Genomic DNA, 20,585 nt, shown 5'->3' with positions numbered 1-20,585 from the left:
ATAATCATTTCAAGCATTTGGCATTTGGATATGCAGAAAAACAACGAAACATTTTACTACCAAATCAATCCACAAAGATTTATTCCGTAAGTGTTAGTAATAAAGTATTTAAACTGTAAAACAAAATATGGCCAATGAATGAAATTAATTTTTAATTGAACTTCAAGGTCTTAAACAGAATAAATCTGCTGCTGAATTTAACCTTGTCGCTTTCATAATTAACTATAATGTTATTCGAATAGATATTGTAAGAAACAATCTTCTTAAAAAAACAATTACCTTCAGTGTCGATACTGTGCAGGCTAATAGTATTTATAATATTACCTATATTCATCTTATTATTATTTCTTGGTTTTATATTTTTTTTTTTACCAACAATGATTTGGTAGTCACATAATTTTGTTTAATCCTTCAATCACTGCCTGCCTGCCTGTCTGCCTAACATGTTTGTCATAAATAAATTATATAAATAATAAATATTTAAAAATAGTTACATCTTTTCTATAAAAAGTCTTTTGCTGTACAAAAAAAATGCCTCAAATAAAAATATATGGTAAAAATAAAACAAATCATTTAAGAAAAAAAAACTATATTAACGTGATAATTTATGTTGCAACGTCATATACATACAATTATTATTATATATGCTGATTCAATTTTAGCATAAATCTGATACAAGTTATATTTAATTAAGTTAGCAGTTGTGCCAAGCTAAGGTATAAAATTTTGGTTAAAGTAAGCCACTTATTATTTGGAATTTTTAAAGACGTATAAATGGGTATCGATTTGCATGGCTTTATTATTAAATAAAAGATCTTCGGTTTTTTATTTCTTTCTCGTAAAATATTAAACAAATTGTATTATAAGGTGATATCAGACTGAAGACGAACAAACGAAAAAGACGTTTTAAATATTGCTATTATTAAAAATTCAGATTGGCTGAATTTGTTTTAAATAAGTCTATTTGTAATCTTCACGATCGATACTAAAAAACACACATAAACCTTTATTTTTCATAATATGGCAAATATGCTTCGATAGAAAATAATTAAATAAATATTCAAATTGAATTTATTAATTCCAATAAAAGCGATCGTCTAGTGTTAAAAACGTATATTAAGAGAGTTTCCCAAACTTAAAACAAAGCTTATATAAATAGCTACAAATAACAAAAGTTAATTTTCATAACCCCAAACGCAACCTCATCACACACGACACATCTTAACGCTTAAAAAAAAACAATAAATACAAACTACAACATTGAACAAATCTTATTGTATACAAAATGATGAAAACAAATCCATGAAAAACCTATAATTTGCTTCATACATTGTACACAATTCAAGGGAAAAACAAAATTGTATAAAAATCACACGACTGAGCGTGGTGGTCTTTTTTAACTTAATTATCAACAAAAAACATTATTTTATTATGCACATTTTGTTATTGCTGTTTTTACGTCTTGTCAGATTTAAATCAGACGTTTAACATTTTCAGGGACATTACACACGACCGCTATAGCTTATAAGTCATTGTTATGACGTCTATAGGCGTTTATTGTCCCAGAAAGTGTTAAAAATAAAAACATTTAAGTACCGTAAGATAATCGTGTGAATCTTAGTAGATAAAGTTCATTCAATATTCGATTTCCAGCAACATTATATTTAATATCAACATTATTAACATTTAACCCAGTTACACGGCAATAGAAGAGGGGGTAGACAGAGGGGAGACCACGAATGTTTATGTGAACTATCAGTGTAAGTGGGCTGAATGTAAACGTGATATACAAAAAAAAAAAAAACAATAAATGCGAAACATTGGGGCGAATTCTTTTGTAAAATATATCTTAACTTATTTGACATTAAAGACTCGCTCTTCTTTGTACAGACATTTATTTCACGTGTCAATCTTGAAATTATTGAATACATGTTTTTGTGGCTGGTAACACTGCACACTAATTTGTACCAGTAAACCAAATAGTATTAATTTTAATAAATTGCTTAATTAAATGTTTGTTTTTGAAAAGGTTATACGGCTTTATAAGTATGATTGGAATTGAAAGAGTCCCGTCAATTAAGTTAAGACATCGTGTACAAGTAATCCGCCGGCATCAACACAACAGGCAGATGTTTATTAGTTGATACAACTTTCTTTATTTACCGATTGAACTAGGAATGTGCAATTAACAAATTTTGTTCATATCCCTCGATGTTATCAACCTAATTTGCCATTTCAGTCTTTCAATTTATATATATTTGTAAATACATATTCGCAGTATACATAATATATAGTTAATTTATTTTTTAATTTTAAATTTGCAACAACTTTTTTTAGTATAATACATCTCATTTAAAATGGTCACTGAGGCCTCATGTCTTCATTGGTGTTTAATGTATTCATTATCGCTCCTTTAAAGACAAAACACGATCAACTAAATCTTTCGAAGACAGTTTGACTATAAAAAAAAAATGTCAATAAATAAATATACATACATATGTGAACTTAAAACACGACTTAAGGCATCATATACATCTCTTCCATTACATTTGACGATTTCATTTAGAAGGTTTAACTAAACAATACGTTTACCTATAAAACGTTTAGAGTTTTATTTTTAAAGGCGCGTTATTTTACAAAATAATAACAAAATCAATTCATTTATATTACTTTTCACGACATCAATTACGTATACAGTATGTAAAGTGTAAAAATAATTTTCTAACAATTATATATATACAGCTTTATCGGTTATTTATATCACATGTTTAAAAAGATCTTATGTTGTATACATAATATAATTTAAACATGAAACCTTAGCAACCGACGTCTATACAAGGCAGAGTATAATTATATATATATATTTATATGTATGTATTTTTAATGTTAAATAAAGCGTAATATAACCTGCTGTGTGAACAAAGCGGCAAATCAAAAATTGTTATTTTATTAAAAATAATTTGTTATTATTAAGCAAAATTATAAGTACAATTAGATTGTATTGCTTTTTTATATAACAAGTTGTACAAGAAAAATGTGTATTTCTTCTTTTTTGGTATTCTAAAGTATTTAATTACCAAAAATGTTTCATTTTGTAACGTTCCTCGATTATTTAAAAATAATGGCGCGACTTAATGACGATAAAGATAATGGCGTTTTTTTGGTTTGTCTCGATTTTAATCGTTATCCATTGTGCTTGGCTATTTAAAAAAGTCCAAGAAATATTTTATATTTTTGATTACCCTGAAGTTTTGTTTCGTAGTAGTTTTTAATTTACGTTTAATGTGCTTGTATTTTTGTTTATTCATCTGACATAACCTTAAAATGACCTAACATAGCGATGAGATGTTAATGGCTCGAACAAAAAGCAGACTCATCTTACCACGTGTACGTTTCAAAAGATAGAATGTTTTTCTGTTTGTTCGGGGCCTTACGCAAACGCGATTTTGAAACAATGCACTTGCAGTACATACGATTGTTTCTCATTGGGAACAGGTCGAGGTCATTTTTTTTAATTAAACGAGTTCGATTGTATTCATACGACTTTTGTCACTTAAACCCATTTAAGGCAAAGGTGAAGCTAAAGTATTTTTCATTATAGCTGAGAATTGACTACAAAAGTGAAATTTTACAAAAATACCTTTTTATTTCGACATTTGTACCATTCATGTATATACAAAAATGATGTTATTTTTATTACGTACATTTTGTACCTCACTTCTTAAATCATAAGTATTAAAATATATGCTTAAAGATCTTCTTCGTGATGTTTTATTTCATATAGAAATGCTATTATACGGTTGAAATATAGAGTATTCAATCAACTATACACTTTATATATTTAGTATACGTGGTACGATATATATGAAGCTTGGAAATGTGATTAGTATTTAATGTGTAATTTTTATATTTAAAATAAGAAGCATTCTTTTTTTTTTACAATTTTTGAATTACCGTTTGTATCCTAGCAGGACGGAACAAGTGTAAAATACTTGTTTTATTCTGTGAAAATAAAATTAAGTAGTACCTTACTAGATTAACCAAACAAATGTAATGTTGTTTAAATTATCACGAGTAAACAGGGTGAGAACATCTCGCAATATAGTTTGCGTTGGAGATTTCAATGGGACTATTACGGTCCTACTAAAGCAACTGTTTGTTTTCTATGAAATTTTGTTGCAATCACGATTCAAATCACAATAACCTCTGACTTAAACTTACACCCATCAAGTCTTCTAAGTAATCCCTGATAATAATAATAATAGAAAATGTATGAAATTAATTCTAAATAATTCAAGCAGTTTTAACGTATTTCAGTCGCCGTGTCAACAGCTTCACATGCGAGGTACGAGTGAAAATATTGCTTACTTCCAGACTTCACCTATTAAGAATTTAATCAATAAAAAACTTACTTTTGCTATTGGACACGCGTGATATATAGTACACTGAAGGAGCTTGATTAGCGCGGTCAATGGTCACTTGTATCGTGACTAAATAGCACTCTCCGTACAGCTGTAAGAAGAAGATGTACTACTATCAAGATGTATTGCTCTCAATGAATGTAACTTTGAAATCTTGTAAGTAAAAATTGTACGATTAACAAATTGCAATAACAGTCATATTTGTTTGGTTAACCCATCGATAGTCACTGCCGGTTAAGTTTATTGGTCTTTCTTGTCGTCGGGACTGCTGGTCGAATTGTCGGTTTCCTCTGGCTCCTCGTCTGAATAGTTCGTCGGCTCTTCTCCAGGCTTAAGTAATCTACCCACGAGGTCATATTTCTCTGAAATTCAAAGAGATAATTTTAAACATTGTATAATTTTTTTAAATCTTTTTTTCATTTAATATTCACTTCACTTTCACTTCAATGATATAAAAATGTTATGTAATATAAGTTATTAAAATATTCAACCAATTTTATTACTAAAGTTATTATCTGTTACTAATAATTTACTTCGGGCTTTGACAAGGCTCTTCACATATCCTACCGCCAAACAACAATAGATTGTTGTTCCAGGTTGAACGGTGAGTTAGCCAGTGCAACGACAGGAACATGGCATAACATCTTAGTTACCAAAGTTGATAGCGCAGGTGTTGTGTAGAATGGTTCATATTTCTTATGGCGTCAATGTCCCCCGATAGCCGAGATGGCCCAGTGGTTAGAACGCGTTCACCTTAATCGATGATTTCGGGTTCAAACCCAGGCAGGAACCACTGAATTTTCATGTGCTTAATTTGTGTTTATAATTTATCTCGGGCTCGGCGGTGAAGGAAAACATCGTGAGGAAACCTGCATGTGTCTAATTTCAACGAAATTCTGCCATATGTGTATTCCACCAACCCGCATTGGAGCAGCGTGGTGGAATATGCTCCAAACCTTCTCCTCAAGGGAGGAGGCCTTTAGCCCAGCAGTGGAAAATTTACAGGCTGCTAATGCAATGTCCACTTATTGTAGTAGTGGTAAATGGCTCATGTCCAAAATAGGTAAACTATGACACTGCTTTATGAATAAAATAATGTCTCAGTACGTTGACATGGCTATCGGTGTCTAAAACTTAGGAGATACATTGTACTATTGTACTAGAAAATTGTTTCAATAGAAATAGTTCGTATCCAAAAATTCCGTCATAAAATGTGTATATTATGACGGAATGCTAATGTATGTAATACAAATAATTACTAAAATATATTAAGCATATTAAACATACCAAAAAAACAGAGAAAAATGATTATAGATATCATTATTCTCAATTCAATTAAGATAAAAAGAAGAAAAAATACGAAGATGAACCATAAAACAATTAAGTTTTTTGGAAGAGATAATCAATGAAACAAGAGATAAAAGTTTAATGCTAAGGTAAAAAAAAAATACAATTAAGAAATTATCAAGAGACATTAAACTTATTTACAGCAATAAATTACACGATAACCTCGCTGTCATACGTACAGTACGAAATGTATCGGAATGGAGCGTACGTTACAGTTCAACATAGGTATTCCTTGTATGGAATATCCACTCAAGGACCAGTAGCGAGCTGCGGTGATTAAGTAACAATTTTCGCTCGCGTACATTTGTACGTGTACCAAATTAACGCGTACGAGATCATTCCAAGTTAATTTTCTCAAAATCAAAATATTCTTTAATCAAGTGTGTGCATAAAAGCATTTTTGAGTGGTTTTATGTTTTGTATGTGGAGTTTGAATTTAATGTTAGGAGAAGAACCGGCAAGAAATTCAGTAATCACTTTCTTTCACCATTTCAATTACAGAATATGTTTATATGTCTTCTTATTCTATAAGGATATAATAAACTTCGTTATTTATATAAGGTTAAAAAATAAATATGACTATATTATTTTAAGTTTTGTTGTCATTCATTCGATTGTGATGAAACTTGGCGAATTAATTTACGTAAGCCTTCGAAGGTCCAATAAAACAAGGGTACACGTGAAGAGTCGTATAAGATTTAATGTTCTTAATTCATACGAAAATTAAATATGCTATAGTTTTAAGGTTCATATTTCTAACAAATCTGATTATTTATTGTAGATTCCATCGTAAACTGTTAATCTTAAACCACATTACACAACTACATATATATACGTACGCACACAGTGTCAGAAATCGATACATATATTATCAACTAGCTGGATGCTTTTTTAATGAAGGTGATAAAGGTATGACATGTGGATTTAGGTTTTGATAAATTCGAGGCATATCTTTCTATATTATATATTTTAAGTCGCATTGGGTTAAGATCGATAAACAAACATTAAAATGTGAACATGCAAGCGTTTAGAATAGTCATGATACAGGATTGATTAAATTCAAAAGCTAAAATCGCAAATACACTACTAAGACTACACTATACTCTATTTCTTTCTTCTTAAATTAAATACGTAGTCAACTACGTATATTCAACTAAATCTATATTATGCCACGTCTTATAATCAGTATATTCATGATGTTATTTTTTGTTCAGTTTTTGTTTTGATTCGATGTCAATGTATATACTTATAACCCTATAGCAATCACAATAGGATTCAAGAAAAATAAAAAATAAAATACTTTTTTCATGAATTTGAAAATATATCGAGATCTTGACGACGTGAATAATCTATGGTATTAATTATGGATCAGTGAAAAAATGGCGTTATGAATAATATTGTTCAGAACTTTTAATCGGACTATGGAAGTAAAATATAAGTTAATGCAAATACTTCCATAGTGGAATCGTTTTGTTTTATAACTAAAGATACATCACAAAGCAGAGCTATTAGCAAACCGAATGGAATATGTAAATCTAAGGTTTGTTTGTTGTTTATTTTAATAGGTATTCTGACACACGTGAGTTCTTGGCCTAAAAAAGGTACTTATGCCTTATTCAAACGTATATTTTAAGTTGTCTTTCGAAAAAAATATGAGAAAAGTTGAAAAACGAGTACCTTTACGCATATTGTTTAAAGTACACGCAGTTGGCCGTGACAGCTCAACTTTCACGAAATATCATACAAATTTAAATCCAACTATACGTGTGAAACTGAGACCTAGTTAAGATATTACATATGCCACTTTTAGTTATAAATATTTGATACTTTCCATGTTAAGATAAAAAATAATGGCGAAGATTTTGTTACAATCGATGCAATCATAATTATTTGCAAAATTGTTTAGAATATTATTATCATAAGCAACAATACAAATATACTAAACTAATAAGAAATCACCTTCACTCAAATTTTGGTTGGTTGGTCAGGTGTTATGTGTGTGTGCCCTGTGCCCTGCCCCAGAGTTCAAGTTTGCTTCATAGAAAATTTTATCAAATTCGGTTTAGTTATTTGGCCGTGAACAGACGGACAGAGAGAGTTACTTTCGTATTTATAATATTAGTATGAACTATGATTAATAAACAGTTATATGTGTCTGAAAGCGATAAACTCAAGAACTATTGAACGATTGAGGTTTAGGTGTATAATTCATAAAGGTGTTCGGGCTGCGTTACGGTGTGTATATTGACGTTTGGACAGTTGATCAAATGGGCATTACGTGTAAAAAATTTTTTTACTCATTTATTAATTTTAAAATAAAATAAATATATATTAACACTTTAGTGAAAAAATTCAATTTTGTCTATATTTAAACAAGACACACAAAATATCACCTGCTATGTTCAGGGCCGTATGGCCCACAGGATATGGGCTCTGGGGGAAAATCCATTTTTTTTTTTTTACCTGCCTTTCAATAACATATCAATAGATATGTTAATAACATATCTTTGGGGTCCCCTCCCGTTTTCTCACGGGGTGCCAATGCTTCAGACCACCAGTAAAATTAGCAAGAAAAATTTTTTTACAGTAGAAGCCTATTGGGGCCCTGGACATGTGCCCCGCTTACCCTTATGGTATGGAATGGTTCGTTACCTTGTTTTCGCCGTTGTGGTCGGTACGGTCTGGTAAGGTCAGTTAGCACGTTTTTCTACAAAGTGATGCATTGCGTACTAAATTATTATTTATTATTGGTTAAAAGCACATTTTCGCACACAGCCATAGTCATACTGTCCTACTACACTGACACTACAGTGATACTCAGTTAACTACTTGGTGCAGGATTTGCGGTATAAACGCGATCTCGACGCGGCTTCTATGCGGTTTGATATTTGTGTATTATACACACAATATTGCGGTTCGGTAACGGGCCAGCTGCGGCGCTTTATACGCGACAACTAAATCTGCACTATCTTATTTCCGTAAAAAAGGTCATTTTCTATTGACAAAATATCTTGTGTTTAAGATTGATATGTATTTTTAAAAGTATAAATAATATCGATATTTTATACAAAAATGTTGATGCCCTTGGTTGACAATCTTATCTTGAAGTGCACCAATGCAGTGTAAAGATTTAACAGGTAAATAAAACTTTATCAAACATTTTATCAAGTAACATAATCTGTTCATGATTTTGGTTCTAATTATGTGCTATTTGTCCGGTCTACAAACTACAATCTATATAATATAGAGCTGTATTTATACTACAATAAATTGATAATGATAATGTATAATATTAAACTTGATACTTTATCAAAATTATCATTTATATACATTAAAACAGAGCATTATTTGCTTTGATTTCTTACCTTGTCCTTACCTGATCCAAATAAACTTATTGAAATTAATATAATCTGATTTGTTTCAATTGAATTAAGTTGCCAATAACAAATAATAAAATTAAAACACATTTATTTCAAAATGTGTTGAAATTCTAGTAGTATCATGTGGTATAATGTTCTTAATCTCACCTCTAAATTGAGCTTCCCACTCCTTAACAGATTCCATCTGCATAGAATTAAGGTCACTGAGGTCATCATACTCTTTATCTGTTGATGTCACAGAGAATGTAGCTAAGCCTCGTGATGCATCTTTCCCCCCAAAAACTGCATATGGACCACCTAAAGCATATATGAACATTAAATAATTAAAATGGCATGAAGCTATAAAATAAAAGTATAACTTTTAAAACTATATTTTAAATATTATAAACATTATCTTTACTATATATTTTTTGTTATGCTTAATAAGGTATTATGTTACATAACTCATTAAAATTCTTAAGGTTTGCTAAAATAATTTTATTGAGTGAATCAAGAAGCAGTTCATCAATATGCATTATTTAGAATAATAAATAATTTAACCAACTGCGCCAATGCTAGTGCTATAACAAAATGGTTCATGTGTAATGCATCACAACATCACGAATACATAAACACTGAGTCACAAAGTCGACGCTATTAATAAACAGATGCACTCACCGGGTCCGTAGAAGCGGCGTCCTCGCGTCACATCGAATATCCACCCGTTTACCGCCACCAGAACCCGACCATCGGTCTGTGTGCCGTCGTATTGCCGAAGTTCTGCTACTGTCATGTCTTTTCTAATTTTTGGAAGCTCCGGCGTCGGTGGTTCCACGTACACTTTTCCGAACTTGCTTCTAAATATTTTATACACCAATATAACAATAATCACAGTTAACAGCAAATTTACCGGACTATATAAAATTTCATATATGAAACTAGAATTAGGTGTAGCAGTCTCCGTTTCTATCGTTTTAGTCTCAGGCGCCGATGCCATTTTAACAAAGAATCAAAAAACTTATATTATGAAACACTAGTTATTTTATTTATGTACAAATTATATAAAACTAGCTCGCCGCTTAGTTGATTTTGTCTGAAAAATAATCAAGTCACTGACGTCAGCGTTCGTTCAGACAGCGACAAATGCGACAATTATAAAATGTTACCACATATACCTATAATAATCTATTTAAAAAAAAAAATTGAATTTATTTGCAGGTTTTGCCCTTATACTAGACTAAATTATGAAATATGTAAAGAAAAATCATTTTTTATAACCATTTTTTATATCAATTGAAATCAATGAAACCAACTTATTATTATATTTCGCCATGAGTGCTAAATAAGTTACATATTTTGTAATCCTACTAATTATAAGATAATTTTGAAACTACTTTTTTTCAGCTAAACGGACGTGGGTGAGTGATAGCGCTTTAAAGTCCCTGTAAATATGATATAAATGAAAAATAATTGAAGTATTTATTCTTTTCTCTCCTGAAATAAAAGTAGAAAATTAATTATCTGTTATGTCATTTTGACGAATAGGTAGATATTTTTGACTTTACTTGACACTTGTGAATTGTCGCTGTAGTCGCTATACACAACATAGGTAATTATTGTAATTAAGCGGTGCGGTGGTGATGTGGTTTAAATTATTGACAATAAAATTGAAGTGAACGTGAACTATATACAAACTATATTTTACTTAATATAATAAATATATATAAATAAAATATATTAATAAACATGAAAGATCGTCAATCAGATTTGTGTTCAAAATATATAAAAATCTTTATTGTTGTTTCTTGTTACTGGTAAGTTTAATATTTTATTTAAAAAAAATATAGTTTCTTTAATAATATAACACAATTCTTCGTGTCTTCCATACATAGATATTTGAATTTTTAATATGATAAACTATGTAAGTGTCGTTATCTATTATCAATAGACTGATAATCGAAAATAATTGGTATTGTCGGTTTATATTTATTTCTGAGTATACAATGATAATTTGGTAGTATCTAAATATATTAATACATTTTCTTGTAATTACAGGATAGTATCAATAGCAACAGTATTTGTCAATAAAAGTCTGTTAAGCAGTCAATCTGTAAATTTGGAAGCTCCATTGTTTATAACATGGTTTCAATGTGTAGTTTCATTCACAATATGTTTCACATTGAGCAAAACAGGAGGTATTCCTGGTATATTCAATTTTCCAATAGGTACTCCATGGTCTAAAGATATTGTTGGAAAAGTAAGTGGAATCACAGCCCTATAAAAACCTTTAAAAAAAACAAAAGACCAAAAAATTATTCATTCATGTATTTGCAGGTTATTCCATTATCTATAATGTTTACATTGATGATAGCAACAAATAATCTCTGCTTGAAATATGTTGGAGTATCATTTTACTATATAGGAAGATCTCTGACAACAGTATTTAATGTAATATTTAGTTGGATTTTATTGAGGCAAGTTACATCACACAGATGTGTACTTTGTTGTGGTTTCATCATATTTGGATTCTACCTCGGTGTGGATCAGGAGCACTTACTTGGTAATGAATTTTTTTAACCTCATTATCGATAAAAAGATTATAAAGTATCCAAGCTACCCTAACTGATTGTATTATTACTAGATTACATGCCAAAATCTTAATACAATTTCATTTATGGTATATACTGTTTTAAACTCCATTAGAGCATAATACTTACACTTAATTAATTAAAGGTGTATTTTTTTATTGGTTAGTTAATTATGTCAAAAATGTCCCATCCACAAGTGTTAAACTTTATAATTATCACTATAATCTACAAGATTACAAATCAACTGATAAGTTTTAAAATGCTTAAAATATGGTCAGTTAAAAGTATTTTAATTGAAGATATATTTGTTACTGATCTGTATATGTTATTTTTGTGATGTCTTTTGTTTTATGTTTATTACGAATGCTTTATTAAATCAATTAAATTTTCAATTTCAGGTTCATTTTCATTGATTGGAACAATATATGGAGTTGTGGGCTCTCTTATGTTGTCACTTTACTCCATTTACACGAAAAAAATCCTTCCAATTGTTAATCAAGAAGTATGGCTATTATCCTATTATAATAATGCATACTCAATTATCTTATTTTTACCACTAATAGTTTTAAACGGAGAAGTAGATGTATTGTTGAATTATAATAATTTTAATAGCAATTACTTCTGGGTACAAATGGTTATTGGTGGATTCTGTGGATTTGCTATTGGCTATGTTACATCAATGCAAATTAAGGTAAGACATTATATTAAGATAAAGAAATTAGCAATCATCCTTCAGGCTGACTACTTGCCAACAGCATAGAAAATATTTCAGTACACAAGTGTGTGTACACTATTGTACTGGTGCACTATTTATTTATTTTTGTGCCATCTTCTAATATGATGATAAGTGAAAAATTGAGTTTAAATTGTTAATTTATATGTATATTTTAATTTTGTTAATGTATAAAATTAACAAATACATTTAACATATAATATTACATTTGATATAGAAGCATAATGGTTCAAATGAAGGCAGTAAAAAAACTGCCTCTAGTTTATGGAAATGAGGAAAATTAAGGTTAGAGGCTAGGGCAGATATTTTACTTAATATTTTTCAATATTCAAAACTTTCTGACATGCCATGTCTCTTTCAATTTTTCGGTAACAGTTATTCCATATAGCTCCTTTGACACCTATAGTACTTACTTAACATTGGCTAAAAGATGGATGATGAACCTAAACTTTAGGAAAGTTTTGATAGTTTGCTAGTTTAAGATCAGGCAGTTACCACGTTTCCTGAGAGGATTGCACGGCTTGAGGCCAATCAGGAAAAGATACACATTTAAGAGGACAGTCCTTGCAGAACGCTAAAATAGCGCTTACTATTTTCAAAATATCTTAAAACTGGAGCGTTGATTATGGATAAAAAAATACATTCAGTGTCTGAATAGATATATCTCAAGTTTCACCGGATCATATTTATAAAATATATATCAATAACATAGTAAATTCATCGTCAACTTCACTCCAAATACTGAAATCGACTTTTTCTATTAACATTTTTTAAGCTGTTTAGCGGCTAGTTTATACATGTATTTTTGGTTAAATGAGGACACAAAAATGTAAATAATAAATTCACCATGTTCAATTTCTATTATATCACACAATATTATAGTAATTTTTATTTAAATATTGCTTACTTTTTGGCATTCGTCGTCCATAATTTTTAGTATGGAGAAAATAATTTGACGGTTTTGACTTATTATTCGACATTTTTGTCAATAAATTTTCAGTCCCTCCCCAGAGCCCAAGGTGAGAGCACGTCAGTTTTTATTTCGAGCCGAGTCTTATAATTTCGCGAAACGTCTACGCACACATAGATAAGTTAGCATAAGGGTGGGGCGCGAGTGTCGTTTGATGCAATTGTTAATTTTTACTTTTTATAATAGTTTTGCACTTTTTTGTAACAAACTATAATATATTTGATACACTTAAGTACATAAACTAGGTAAATACGACAATTAATCACATAGTAAGAAAATCAAATCTAAAAAGTGTACGAAGGGTAACCTCTTTCCTCTAATGTCGAATTAAAAGTACAAAATTGTAAGGATGAACATAGTGAATACCTGAATATATCTGAATGTAAAGTAATGTTTGCACTATCCTGCTTATTTTTTTCTCTAAATTCGAAATTTAAAACAAACGCCAACTCATACCATTACTCATGTCGTTTAGTTCGTCTGGTTAATTTCTAATTATTTAAATGCTTTATTAAAATAGTGCATAGTGCTAAGATAAAACGGTTGATATATATACATTCCATTGTGTATTGTTGCTATACTTAGTTAGTACCTTTCATGACCAGATACCGTCAACGGCCCACCCCCTGATTTTTGTGTAATATAAAATAATTTTAATTGAATTATTTCATAAAAATACTTATGGTTGAAACAATAAAAATCATAATGTATATTAAGCATCTTAATGCACTCTGACCGCACCCTATGCTAACAAATAATTTATAATTGTGTTTGCGAGTGACAACCTTATAGCTAATACATCACTCGTAATTAAATGTATTTTAATAAATCCTACGTTATGAACGCGCAATGAAAATTTAATTTATTCGTTGCACCTAAAACAAGCAACTAATTGTCTCCGGGGATACGTACGATACACTGCACAATGCAACTGTATTATCGGAAAGTACCTGTGTGTTCTAAAATAAATTCCCACGCTTACAAACTACACTCTTAAAGATATGTTACTCAATTTGATTTATGTATGAACATTGTTATAAGCGTTGAAAGAAAATCTCGTGAGGAAAACTGCAGTTGATGGTTGGTATACTCTTATCGTATTGTATTAATGCGCCAATTTGCGTCGAATCAGTTTGGTAAATACCTTCAAACTTTCTTCTTAAGTGGTAAAGAGGCTGTCTTCGAGATGTAAAATATTTATAACACCTTGGCGATAATTTAAGCTTATTCCATATATGTTTTTCTTCTAGGTCACATCACCCTTAACTCATAATATATCGGGAACAGCGAAGGCGTGTGCTCAAACAGTGATAGCGACTCAGTGGTATAATGAAAGCAAGAATTGTCTCTGGTGGATGTCAAACATCATAGTTTTGGCGAGTAGTGCATTGTATGCAAGGTTTAAGCAAGTTGAAATGGAGAAAAATTCTAGAAAACCCATTCCTGAAGAAGAAAAGAGCTTAATATAATTGGATAAATTATGATGTTAGTAAAAATATAACGAATTTAACTATAGACATTAATTTATTATATTTATATATTAATTAATTATAGACATACCAAAGTCTCAATTAAATTAAATATATTGTTATGCTACAAATTACTTTAAGTATAATTAAATATATTATAGTATTAGTCACAAAAATGTAAAATATATATACCGATCGATTCTGCATAAATGTCGTAGAGTTATTCTTGTTTAATTGTTTTCCGAACATTGTTATCGACCAACAAAGGCCGATCTGATCGCATTATCGTCCTTTTATTGTTTTCAAGTATATATAAATTACCTAAAAAGGTAGAGTATATACAATACTTATTTATTATTAAGTAACTTTTATTATTGACGCAATAAAATACTGGCCCTTAAAATATTAATACATTCCCTTTGAAAATTATTTACATATGTATTTTTATATATATTTTTTTAATTTTTTTACTTTAAAAAACGGCATTTAAATATATTGTATATATACACATTATATGTGAAATAAACACTTTGTGTATAATTTTCGTACGGTTGCTAACACTTTTCATACTGTTTTTCACTTTTCACACTTTTCATAGTTTTACGTCCAAAGTATTATAATCATTATATTTAATGGGAATAGTAGTCTTAATCGTGAATCGTAGGTCCTCACCTTATTTATTTTACGGGAGGGTAGGGTAGTCAAAGTATCTTATATCGCCTATGCGCGAACAGAACAGTTAAAATTTAAAATATGAAAAGGAATCGTTTTCGTTCTTATGTATTGTAAAGGTATGTTGTTTATTTATATATTATTTCTGTATTAAGTTACTCATAGAAATGGGAATGTCATCATTTTTGCCCTTAGATTATGTAAATCTTTATCCAACTTAAACATGAATTTTCTTTGCATTTAGGCGTTCACTAAACTATGCAAAACGACGTCTTACTGGATGTTACAAAAATAAATAAAGTGTACATTATATCTTTTATAGATAGATAAGTCCAAATATTAATTTTAAATTATATATAGTATGATAATATGACACCTAAAGCATCATTTTTAATGTAAAAATACATATCAAAAATAAATTATAGATATTAAAACTAGTTGTATGCTTCAGAGATAAAGTGCTATTAAAAATATGTTTAGGATATGTTATTATATACTTAATCAAATTAGCATTGGCTACGAAGAACAGATAGAGATCGTTACTTGGCTATTTATTAATGATATCTACTTAGTTTTTATATTATTTTATGTATATATAAATATTATTTTATAATATATTCATATTTTTAAAAGAAAAACTCAGTTGGAGTTATTTATTGCCTATGCTAGTTGCCCCGACCCTGTGTATAATTTTTGGTAGGAATTCGTGAACATAAATGTTATAAGTGAATAATAATTGACTTCAATTAGTTTTCTTCTAAACATGATTATACAAATTTGCACGCTCGATTTTAATTATTATAAAGCTTAACGATGCAAAACCTTTCCTTTTGACTATTTTTTTCATTTAAGTTTTAAAGCGATCAGACTAAGCATCATTTGTATTATGATGTTTCCTCCCCTAAAAAGTCTAGAAAGTAGTGAATCAAACTATATCTGCTAAAGAAAGTCAATATCTTATAAAATTTGTTGTTTTTATAAACTGTTAGGCAAATGTTACACCCACTTTATCTATTATATATTTATAACTCTCAGTAAAGAATCACAAATTCATATCAGTCATCATATTCAGGTATTGACCCGCCCATAACATTTATGTATTGTTTAATTTAATTATTGAATTATCTTGGATGACTGTGATTTATGATTGAAAAAAAAAGTTTCTTTAAAATAGGCTTAAACATAAATCTGTCCTTATTGTAAGTCCACTTGTGTTCTTAATAGTTTAGATAATTTTATCCTAACATTTTTATATTTATGTACGTTATATACATTGTTCGATTCGTCGTCATCCACAGTGTGGTCGTAAAGTTCGATTCCGTACACCTTGTTCCAATTCCTAGAAAATGTGGTATGATTAAATGATATCCATTCCGTGTATCGGTATCTTTTCGTCCGTATACTGTAACCCATAATTCTGATATCCTTCAAACGTGGCTTGTCTGAGTTGTTCACAGTGTGTTCAGAAGGTCGTGGGTATTGAGATATAGCAAAGTTTGTTGATTGATGTTTGTTTGGTTTATTACTCATTAAAGGTACCAAACTTTTACCATCCAAACATTGATTTGATTTATAATCTTTGCAACTATTGAGAGGCTCTAATCCCGCAAGTTCGAGTAAAGTTGGAAATATATCAACTAGTTCAACAGGTGTCGAAATAGATTTTGGTGGTTTATTTGGAATTTTAAATAATAAAGGCACCTTTAAAGCCACGTCAAAATTGCTATACTTTGCCCAGAGACCATTTTCTCCCAATGACCAACCTGTAAATAATTTTTTAAATCGATTATGTTCATTTTTATAAAATTGGTTATCAAATGGGCCACCTGCCGGTAAGTGGTAACCACTGGCCATAGACATTGGGACCGCAAGGAATTTAAACCATTCCTAACATCACAAATGGAAAGGAACTAAATTGTATGTCTCTTGTGCCTGTAGATACACTGGCTCACTCAACCTTCAAACTGTAACACAATATTAAGTACTGCTCCTTGGCGGTACAATATATGATGAGTGGGTGGTAGCTACCCAGAAAGGCTTACTCAAAGCCCTACAACTAAAAGTTATGAGTATTAACAAAATTTAATTGTGAGTACAATCAGTGGCGGACTAAGCCCATCAAAGGCCCGGAAAAGCCTAAATCGGCCCCATTTAAAAAAAATATATATATTTACAAGCTTTTTGTTCAGTTTACATTTGTATGATAAATAAGAATTACAAAAAAGTCTTATCCGCTTGTGACAATATTAGTACACACTAATAAACTATTAAATATCAACGTAATGACATTTAATATATTTTAAATGAGGCAAATTTATTTTTAGAGGTAAAAAGAATAGTGAATGTAAATATAGACAGGCGTACAAGTGATTTGATCTTGATGAAATTATGTAGGTACTCAGCACATTTTAAAGTCTTGTTTAGGATTTGATCAGGGGAATGCGGATGCATTTGGGCCCCCCAAAGACTGGAGGCCCGGGGCGAGCCGCCCCTTCTGCCCCCCCTCTTAGTCCGCCACTGAGTACAATACTTTACTATGGCCATCCGATTTATTATTACTGGAAACAAGCCTATTAGGCTTGTTTCCAGTAATAATAAATCGGATGGCTTTGAGTTTCTAATGATAAATCATGATAATTAGTAAATAAAAAAACAACTTTTCTACAAAAATAATAAAAGATTAATTATATTTTTGGAAAATAAAATCGACAAAATGAGGCATTTAATCACGTGACATTAAACACCAATCAGAGTCGCGTGACGTCACACCTCGCGAAACAAGCGCGGAACGCTACGTTGTTGCTATCAATTATCATTATGGAAGATAAACTGGAGGTACTACTTGGTTCTGGATCTTTCAAACACTCTGCGATTATTGTCAAACTTTGTTTTTTCAACATATATCTTCTTGGCATTCGAACTTCGTTGGTATACAACCTGGTTTCATGCGCACTTGTGTCTTTACCCATAATATGATACTCTGTATAATTAGTCATATCATTTGGCAACTAAAAAAATAAAAAGAGATTGAATTATTACATTTTATAAAACGAAAATAATATTTTAACTCAAAGAAATCATAAAATCCTATTCTAGTCCTAACATTTTATAGGTTATGTGTGATATATTATATTTGCTAAATTCATTTCTTTTACTATACATTTATAAATAGATATATCAAGTTGTATTTAATACTTACATCGAAATGATCTTCACAGAAATAAATTGTGGAATTAGTTGACAAAATAAGAGCATCTTGCTTCCATGCCATTTAACCACTTTATTCGTATTTATTTATTGTTTGGTACGTATATGAATAATTTGTCTGGCGTTTTTATCGTTGTACTTTCACATTGGGACACCATACAGTATTTATAATACGAGGAATTCATTATTTATTAAAAAACACAATTGACTGTCATACACAAACACGTCTGTTTCGCGAGGTGTGACGTCATTCAAGACGCCATGACAGTCTTGGCCTTTTTCGCGGTCAATTTCAAGTTCATTTCTAAAAACTCAAAATACTAACATAAAAAACCTATTTTTCTTAAAATAGTATATTTTTGGGGTGAAATAGATGCTAAGCTATAGTTTTAAACTAATTTCCAAATTTTGTCAACTAGCCTATTAACGGTCATGCAGTGAATATCGATTATATGGAAATACTTTTAATTCATTTTTAGTTACCATGATCACTCGTTAAGGCTACGATAGTGTTACTTAGATCAACATGTCTCATTAGTTTTCCTATTAAATCATCTACATAAAGTGATGCTGCGAAGTAATTTTGTCTGATTTTCAGTGTCCATTTAGGAGGCATCGTTCCAAAGGGAAAAGAAATGTTTAGACTCCTTATATCGTCTCTATGACGAACGTCAGTCCACGGGTGCCAAGCAACGATTGGCATATTTTTTGGTATGTCTGGCATACGAGGTGGCTGCACTTCGCCAATGGGTACTTTTTCTAAAATAAAATAAATCAATAAACAACACGAAAAAATCGCTTATACACGTTTTTGAAATAAAAAACATACTTAGATATCTGTGGGGATATTTCAAAGGAATATGAGGCTTATGAAATCCAACTGCCAATAAATAAGGTTTACTCGTGTTCCTATTTTTTATTAAGTCTATGGCGTAATTGATAGTTTCCTTATCAGGTAAAACTCCATCGGGTTGCATATTAACAGAAATAGGACATAAAAGGTCTTTTTGTAGCTCATTAGTCTGTTTGTTTTTACAAACTGCAGCGTCTTTGTATTTCTCCGATGATGGATGGTAGGGTTTTTCATTCCAACTGTATGGAAAGTCGTCAGTGAAATTGGAACTGATACCTGGGTGAAAGATTTTACCAACTGAAAATGAATCATATCCATTTTGCTTAAACAGCTGGGGAAATGTAGAATAATTGCCGACGGTGTCACGCCAGTAACTATAAAAGTCATACAAATGCAGTATATCAGGTCTGCGACCTGTTAATATAGAATTTCTACTTGGTGCGCACAATGATTGCTGGAACAAATCAAAATTAAAACCTTATTAATATTTTAATAAAAACTAACGTGTCTTAAAATATAGTGAGCATTAAAAAATAAAATACCTGAGCAAAAGCGTTACGAAAAACGATGCTTTTTACCGCCAATCTTTGAATATTAGGCAACAAAATATTTTTATCCGTCAGATGTCGCATGTCGTCGATGAGAATTATCAGTACATTTCTTTTTAAGTGAGTTTTCATTCCAAAATCATGTGATAATACATTATTAAGTCCAATATAAAATATATATACAAACAAAGATATGTTCATAGTTTTTGTTAGTTGTTGTTTCTTGGGTAAAGTAAACAAAATCTAAAACTGGGCTTAGTTGCACCAAGAAGTTTCTATTATGATTTATGCAGTGACAGTTTAATCATAATCACAACTCTTCACAGATAGTAAATAAAATTGAGACAAAACTCAAACAAAAAAAAAACATATTTTAATACGTATGATATGTTATATTATAATTTTATTAAATAATAAT

The 20,585-nt window shown here is 30.2% G+C and overlaps 3 protein-coding genes across 3 annotated transcripts; 1 reads left to right on the top strand and 2 right to left on the bottom strand.

Annotated features, from left to right (window-relative positions):
- Positions 1 to 1,053: 1,053 nt before the first annotated feature.
- On the bottom strand, positions 1,054 to 10,238 carry LOC125078016 (membrane-associated progesterone receptor component 1). The gene is made up of 3 exons (XM_047690162.1): positions 9,806 to 10,238; positions 9,296 to 9,445; positions 1,054 to 4,783 (listed from the first exon to the last, which is right to left on the bottom strand). Exons 1-3 carry the CDS (start codon positions 10,122 to 10,124, stop codon positions 4,662 to 4,664), a joined length of 591 nt encoding a protein of 196 aa, XP_047546118.1. The 5' UTR covers positions 10,125 to 10,238; the 3' UTR covers positions 1,054 to 4,661.
- Positions 10,239 to 10,714: 476 nt separating this feature from the next.
- LOC125078015 (GDP-fucose transporter 1) lies at positions 10,715 to 15,309 on the top strand. Its single transcript, XM_047690160.1, has 5 exons — positions 10,715 to 10,941; positions 11,183 to 11,384; positions 11,462 to 11,687; positions 12,114 to 12,406; positions 14,669 to 15,309. The coding sequence occupies exons 1-5, from the start codon at positions 10,874 to 10,876 to the stop codon at positions 14,885 to 14,887; spliced, it is 1,008 nt and encodes a 335-aa protein (XP_047546116.1). The 5' UTR covers positions 10,715 to 10,873; the 3' UTR covers positions 14,888 to 15,309.
- A 1,269-nt stretch (positions 15,310 to 16,578) lies between these two features.
- Positions 16,579 to 20,404, bottom strand: LOC125078014 (iduronate 2-sulfatase). The gene is made up of 4 exons (XM_047690159.1): positions 20,162 to 20,404; positions 19,596 to 20,073; positions 19,250 to 19,525; positions 16,579 to 17,322 (listed from the first exon to the last, which is right to left on the bottom strand). Exons 1-4 carry the CDS (start codon positions 20,366 to 20,368, stop codon positions 16,754 to 16,756), a joined length of 1,530 nt encoding a protein of 509 aa, XP_047546115.1. The 5' UTR covers positions 20,369 to 20,404; the 3' UTR covers positions 16,579 to 16,753.
- Between the last annotated feature and the right edge of the window lie 181 nt (positions 20,405 to 20,585).

Source organism: Vanessa atalanta, chromosome 4, assembly GCF_905147765.1.
Source record: "Vanessa atalanta chromosome 4, ilVanAtal1.2, whole genome shotgun sequence".
NCBI classification, from domain to species: domain Eukaryota; kingdom Metazoa; phylum Arthropoda; class Insecta; order Lepidoptera; family Nymphalidae; genus Vanessa; species Vanessa atalanta.
Note: the sequence above shows the minus strand (reverse complement) of the source record. Positions and strands in the feature narration are given on the sequence as shown.

Excerpts from the sequence above, each read along its gene's own strand:
- LOC125078016 (XM_047690162.1), bottom strand. The coding sequence starts at position 10,124 with ATGGCATCGGCGCCTGAGACTAAAACGATAGAAACGGAGACTGCTACA. Across the intron at positions 9,446-9,805 it reads ACGCCGCTTCTACGGACCCG|GTGGTCCATATGCAGTTTTT; the intron begins GTGAGTGCATCT and ends TATATGCTTTAG. Across the intron at positions 4,784-9,295 it reads GTGGGAAGCTCAATTTAGAG|AGAAATATGACCTCGTGGGT; the intron begins GTGAGATTAAGA and ends TTTGAATTTCAG.
- LOC125078015 (XM_047690160.1), top strand. The coding sequence starts at position 10,874 with ATGAAAGATCGTCAATCAGATTTGTGTTCAAAATATATAAAAATCTTT. Across the intron at positions 11,688-12,113 it reads GGATCAGGAGCACTTACTTG|GTTCATTTTCATTGATTGGA; the intron begins GTAATGAATTTT and ends TTTCAATTTCAG. Across the intron at positions 12,407-14,668 it reads TTACATCAATGCAAATTAAG|GTCACATCACCCTTAACTCA; the intron begins GTAAGACATTAT and ends TTTTTCTTCTAG.
- LOC125078014 (XM_047690159.1), bottom strand. The coding sequence starts at position 20,368 with ATGAACATATCTTTGTTTGTATATATATTTTATATTGGACTTAATAAT. Across the intron at positions 20,074-20,161 it reads TTCGTAACGCTTTTGCTCAG|CAATCATTGTGCGCACCAAG; the intron begins GTATTTTATTTT and ends GATTTGTTCCAG. Across the intron at positions 17,323-19,249 it reads AGCCTTAACGAGTGATCATG|GTTGGTCATTGGGAGAAAAT; the intron begins GTAACTAAAAAT and ends AATTATTTACAG.